General features: G+C 47.9%; 1 protein-coding gene across 1 annotated transcript; it reads right to left on the reverse strand.

The window, feature by feature from the left end:
- Positions 1–2,481: 2,481 nt before the first annotated feature.
- On the reverse strand, positions 2,482–4,953 carry ID2 (inhibitor of DNA binding 2). The gene is made up of 3 exons (XM_019625388.1): positions 4,408–4,953; positions 4,015–4,078; positions 2,482–3,219 (listed from the first exon to the last, which is right to left on the reverse strand). The coding sequence occupies exons 1-2, from the start codon at positions 4,753–4,755 to the stop codon at positions 4,022–4,024; spliced, it is 405 nt and encodes a 134-aa protein (XP_019480933.1). The 5' UTR covers positions 4,756–4,953; the 3' UTR covers positions 2,482–3,219; positions 4,015–4,021.
- Positions 4,954–6,849: the final 1,896 nt, after the last annotated feature.

The raw sequence follows: 6,849 nt of genomic DNA on the forward strand, positions 1-6,849 counted from the left end.
TAATGTTCAAGGAGGATTTATTGCAGAAATGAAAGGCCACTTCACATCAGAAAAATCAGTAGAAAACACTGGAGAAAATATCACTAAATACAGTAAAAATATTTTACCAAATTCATCCTCAAATTATGATTTTAAATTCTCAAAAAAACCAAAACCAAAAACAAAAACCCTAACAATTGAAAGGTTCTTCCTAAAATTGATCCAGACTATGTTTTCCAACAAAATCCTAGACCTAAGTCATGTATAATGGAGAAAATTTTACCTATTTTCATTAAGATCTGGAATAAGACAAGGATACCCACTCTCAAACCCCATTCCTTTAACATAACATTGGTTAACATTATTAAGCAGTTGGTGGGGTGGGGGGTTAAACAAAAACTAAGGAATAAGAAGGGAAAAACCTTCTGGCTTTTATGTGACTTCACAATTCATTTTCTTCCACAACCCGATTATAGTCTGTTTGAGGACGCAGATCACGTCTGATACATTTAATAAATCCAAGACAGCACCCACTCGAGAGCTGGTGGTAGATACTAGTTTACCAAAGGGGACCCTAAGTTATGAAGTAGTCAAGATTCACATGCGGAAACAACTGTACACATGCTAGAGAAGACTCTTTCCTAATATCGTCATTTATTTGCAGAAGGCTGTATCTCCTTGGCGTTTTCTCCCCTAACGCTCCAGCTCACTGCTCCTCTGGTTCCAAGAATCCAAGCCCCGGGCTCCCACTCACGAGCCGCCTTCCTCCTGTCTGCCAGCAGGTGGCGCCCGGCCTCCACTGGCCGGACCCAGAAGGGCTGCCTGGCTTCGCCGCGAAAAGTCCCCTCCGAAAGGTGCAGCTTTTCCTCGACTCTGCTGCTACTCTGGGTCCTCGTCTAAACATTGCAAAAAACGGGCCTCGGCCACCAGTGACCGTGCAGCAGGGGCTCAGAAGGGCCCGCCCCGCCCTCACGGCTTCCCAGAGGGAGCCAAGGAGCCCTCGGTCCAGGTCAGTCCCCTGACCATCCAAGCAGACCAAGAGCGGGTCACCGAGGCAGGGGGCGACCAGGGGCTGGTGTCTGCGTCCCCACCCGCCATCCCCAGAGGAAAGGACAGGTGTGGGGGTGGCGACTGGTCCTTGCGTTTCCAGCCCTTGCTCCGCCGGGGCCCCAGCCGGGTGCAAGGTGGCCCGTGCAGGGTGCTGGGCAGACTGACGACAGGAGGCTGGACGTCAAGGTGCCAGGTCCGAAGGGCGGCCTGTGTCAGGCACAGATGCCGCAACCAGAGCCCGCTTTCCTGGGGCTATGATTATCAACAACAACAATGACTGGCCTGGGTACTGCGACTATTCAAAGCACGGGCTCACCTGCGGGTACGGATGGTGTCCTGGGTTAGGCTGTTGCGTTGGGCGCGTCTGGGAACCAGAGCTGCAGCCACTGGCGGGGACCAGACCACAGTGGACACAGGCAGTGGAGGTTCTGCTGAGAGCCTGAGGCCACCTACCCACTCCCTCCCTGAACTCTCTGGTGATGGATTCTGAATCAGGGCGGGAAGCACCACCGCCACCAGGGAGACTTGGTGGCGCCACCCAAACACCTGCTTGGCTGAGTGTAAGAGAGTGGCCCCAGGTGAGACACCTATTCCCACCGGCCAGTCCTCCCTCTTCTTCTCCAGTTCCCACCCACCTCTGACTGGCCTTCCAGAACCTTCCACCCCTGCTGTCACACGCCTAAAGTGTTTTCCAATTTGAGAATATACCTATGCATGTGAATTTTAAAGACATTAAATACATTTTAAAGCAGGGTCCAAAATGTTGCCCACCTGAATGGAGGCTGCTGTGGAAACAGCACGCTGGTATTTTTCTGTGGCTTGGAAGGCCTTTCTGCTCTCCCTCCCCCTCCCTTCCCTGGGCAGTCCGGGAGCTCAGTTAAGGGTGAAGGGCAACTGAACAGCCACCTGTGCTGGAAAAGTGGGCCAGGCCCAAGCGCTGTCTCCCTGAGGCTGAGCAGCTACAGGTGGAGGAAGTACAGGGGAGAGGCTCAGAGCTCAGGGCCCTATTACAGCTTAGTTTCCACCAGCACACGGACACCAAGGGTTTTTTTTGCCTTTCTTGTATCATGTTCTGAATTCTGTGGAGCTTTCTCTTCAGATTAACAAGCAGTTTCATTTAGTCCAGAAGCATCTTAAACACCTACTCAGACAGGTAGTCCTTCCAGACACTACATTTATTTTCAGTGAGCTAACTCCTGAGTCACTGCCACAGCAACTCCTTGATTTGAAACTGAGCCACAAAGCACAGAACTACTTTTCCCTGATGGGACGGAGAGAAACTTGCGTTTATAACCTTTCCAGCCCTGACCACACATCTGCTGCGAGTCTCTGCACACAGCTCCAAGGCTTAGTGAGGGGAATGGAAGCGATGAAGGCGGGATTAAATAAAGTGGAGAGGCAGAGAGGGAGAGAGCGAGAGAGAGATCTGAAAAATCATTCAGAATTCAGATATTGACTCCAGACATGTTTTATTATAATCTTATACAGTCTACATAAATTTGAACTTGTATTGATTTGGGTTCAGTTATAACATAGCATAATAAAAATCAAAGCACTGGTCCTCTGAAATAAAGCAGGCAATCACCATTCAATAAACACACTTGATTTATTTTGTATAAAAGAGTTAAGTTTACAACTAAACTTTTATAAAAAGTTTAGCATGAATAAGTACATCATTACACTTTGTATGCAGAAATATACATCTCTGCCACTATACAAGAAAACTCTAATTAAAGAGTTCACAAGGTTTCACTCAATATATATATATATATATATTTATATATAAATATATACACAGCATTCAGTAGGCTTGCGTCAAAAAGGTAATTTCTGACCAAAAGACTTCATTTAAGTAACTGAATACTGGATCCTTCTGGTATTCACGCTCCACCTTTGTAAAAAGGCAAAGTCTGCTTAAATTGGGCAATTCCTTGTGATTTTAATGTTTTCGCTCCCCATGGTGGGAATAGTATATAAAGAAACCTTCCAACTGCAGAAAGGGCATTAAAAGTCTTTTTCATAAATAACTAATATCAGTCCAGGTCGGACACCCTGGGGAAGATGATGTGATCCTTCTTAGTTTTGCTTCCATTTTTTAAAAAGGTCCATTCAACTTGTCCTTGTGAAATGGTTGAAAAATAAGTTCCTGTGGATTTGTTGTTTGTGCAAAGAAAAAAGAGTCACGAACACCTGCAAAAGATTGCAAGAGAAAGGCAAGTTTAGGAGAACACAAGCTAAGGGCAGAGGCGGGCAGACTGGCGCCCGGAGGAAGCCACAGTTTGAACATTTAACCAAACACTCAAAGATTGGGCAAACCCTGGCGTCCAGATGCAACACACGCAGTCGGCCTGGACAGCACAAATTAAACATTAAAATAGCAGAGGCTCAAGGGGAAAATTTCCCAACAGCAATCTCCTATTTGGATCTCCAACAGCAGTACTCACAGGCGCCAGTCTGCTTCTTGTAACAATTATTTGATTGAAAACAGCCCTTGAGTTTTAACAGATAGGGAAGCTGGAATCCCACATCACAAGGGGCTGAGGCACAGGGTAGCAATGCAAGCCTCGCAGGATCCCAGAGGGCTTCAGTTTTGGGAAGGAGGATCCCTGTGGAATTTGTGGCGATAAGATTAATTACACGGAGGTTAGTACCTCATAGCACCAGAGCAAAGGCAGAGAAGCCAGGGCATTACGTTCAAGACAGCAGCCGATACGCTTTCCTTAGCCACCTTCCTAAGTTACTGGCTTTTTTTTTTTTTTTAAGAAAATAGTCTCTGATCTTGAGTAACCAGAGTTAGAAGCCCCTTTGCGTCTAGTACATGTAGACAACGTACTACCTGTAACACATTGAAGTACACATTCATTTACTAAACGCCTAATTTTACAGACACACAAGCACCTGGACACACACACACAACACGCACTAGCTCGCGCACACACTCAAAGGGGCAGTTTAAACCAACGGGAGCCACAAGCAAACACTCACCATTTATTCAGCCACAGAGCGCTTTGCTGTCATTTGACATGAACTCAGAAGGGAATTCAGAAGCCTGTGAGAGGGGATAAAAGGAACGATGTTAGACAATCTTAAGGAGAAAGCAGGCGCCTGTCTCTTTTTAAGTAGTCCATGAACAACCAAGTTCCATCAAACACGTTTATGCTACAATTCAGATCAAAGGCAGATATAGTAACATGTCAGAACTTATCAGCCATTTCACGCACCGCTCAATCTACAGATTTTAAGAAATAAAGTTAATTAGCTCATTTGTAAGTCACCGACTACAGCCGTATCGATCATGGCGGGGGGGGGGGGGGGGGGGGGGGCAAGCCCAGGCGATCGGCGGGGTGCACGGCAGCGGGCGCGGGGAGCAGGTCTTACCTGCAAGGACAGGATGCTGATGTCCGTGTTTAGGGTGGTCAGTGGCGTCCTGGACGCCTGGCTCTGCCCAGGTCGCTGGTGGTGCAGGCTGACAATAGTGGGGTGCGAGTCCAGTGCGATCTGCAGGTCCAAGATGTAGTCGATGACGTGCTGCAGGATTTCCATCTTGCTCACCTTCTTGTTCTGGGGGATGCTGGGCACCAGCTCCTTGAGCTTCGAGTAGCAGTCGTTCATGTTGTACAGCAGGCTCATCGGGTCGTCCACCGGGGTTTTGCTTCGGGATATGCCCAGGCTGTGGTCTGAAAGGCTGTTTTTCCTAACGGACCTCACTGGACTGAAGGCTTTCATGCTGACCGCCGGGAAGGAAAGACCGGGAGAGAGCGGGCTGCCCTGGAGCTCAGGCCGCCGCCGCCACCGCCGCCGCCGCAGCCTGCAATGCTTCCAGCGACCAGCACCTGGTTCAGCTCAGAATGAAGCGCGCAGAGCCGTGGGGCGGCTTTTATACGGACTCGCCGGGGCCACACCATCAGGCTTCTCTGCGTCCCCATTGGTGGAAGTGGAGAGTCCATCAAGCCGGGCGGGCGTCTCTACTGGCGGGCGCTGGCGCGGGGCGAGCTCTCGGTCCTTCCGCGTTCGCAGCCAATCCCCGCGGGGTAGGCGGGGCGGGCGCGAGCCCAGCTGGGGTGGTAAATAGAGTACAGTAAGCGCGGGGGGAGAGGGGGGAGGTGGGAAGGAGGAGGAATGAAGGGGACGGGGAGGAGAGGGGCTGGAGGGCCGGAGAGGAGAAGAGAGGAGTCAGGGGGAACGGGTGGAGGAGGAGGGTCCCCGGGAAGCTAAAAGTGCATCTTAATTCTAATTCCATGGCGAGGCAGGACCTTCACCCTAGGATGTGCCCCGACTCCTTGGAGCTTTCAGCAGCCCTAAAATCACAGCGACCCCGGCAAGTTCTGCACAGCAGAGGGAACACCACAGTTTACTGCGACCCAGGGAATGTCATCGAGATAGAAAGCATTTCTGCAGAAAGTGAAAACGCAAATAAGCTTGCCATTGACAAGTGATGTTTGTAGAGTGAGTGCGGTTTCTTAAGGAAAGGCTATGTGAAAAAAAAAAAAAGCAACACCCACGCGCACATTCGACGACAGGTTTAGTGTGGGATCGTGCAACCCGGAGCAACGCGGGAGGCTTACTGTGCACTCAGTAAAATGAGTGCATACTTATTGGAAACTGCTTATCGCTAAGGAGCTCTGAGAGGCAGAACGCTTTCGGGGTTCCTTTTCTACAACAGGGCAGATAGATCCTACTAATCGGAAATCATTAGGGGAATTTGCATATCGAAACTGTATTTACATTCACTTTCCTTGAGGCTGGGGTCTGTGCCCTGCAGTGGGGGAGGCAAAGTAATGTGATGATGCACAAATCGTGATTTGGTGTGTAACATTCCAGCACTACAGTATTTTTAAAGCTGTGTGACAGGTAGGTAGCCCCAGCTATTGACCGACACCTTTACACTATTTAAAGAAAAAAAAAATTCTGTCGTGTATGAGGTTTGGAATCTTCAGCACTAGTGCTGGATGCAGCCTCAGGTTTTGTTTGTTCCTTTTTTTTTTTTTAATGTAAATCTTTAAGAACTCATTCCTGCAGTCTAAATTTTTTTTAGCTTTCAGCTATGTACTCAAGTATTTTTCAGTTAATTCACACGTAATTTCAGCTTAGATGAAGATCACAGTAAATTAGTTGTGTGTTTTGAAAAATCATACTTCTCTACAATGCAAAACTGGAAAACCCAAGAAAACATATTTCTAAATATTTTGTTTCTTTCTTGTCTCAGTTTCCATCTCCTTTGTATGGAAGAAAGAGAAAGGGGGCAGAACTGGAGAACAAGCAAAGCTTAATAATGGGGAAACAGTATTTTTTCCTTCAATTAATGATTAATTCCTCAGCTGGTGGCCCAGCCATGTGCCTGCTCCGGGGCTTCTCGGAAGGCGGAGTTGGTGGTGCTGAGTGGATGTCACCTTCAGAAAACCCAGTACCTTCATTTTGGAGGATGGAGGTGAATGGCTTCCTGATCAGCAAAGAAGCCTGCTGAGGGCCTGGCCCTGCAAATGCCACCTGTATCTCTCTTCCTGACAGTGTTCGATTAGCAACTTCTCCTCTGATATTAAGTCTGGAAATGATTTAATACCCGAGTCCCCCACAGTTCGAGCCTTTTGATGTACTTTGTGTGCATGTGTTTCTGTCACATACATGCCACAGTGGAACAGATTTTGTTTTGACACTATTTTGGTTCATGATGTTATACTTCGACTATTTTACAATAATAGCCAATGTAAACAAACATCTTTGGGATTCTCAAATTATTACTTGTGATTCTTGGACATTGCAGTTCTGAGATACTGACGCATTTCTAGCTTTTTCCAAGGACACCGTATGTTAACATCCCTG

This window comes from Hipposideros armiger, unplaced genomic scaffold, assembly GCF_001890085.2.
Source record: "Hipposideros armiger isolate ML-2016 unplaced genomic scaffold, ASM189008v1 scaffold_622, whole genome shotgun sequence".
NCBI lineage: Eukaryota > Metazoa > Chordata > Mammalia > Chiroptera > Hipposideridae > Hipposideros > Hipposideros armiger.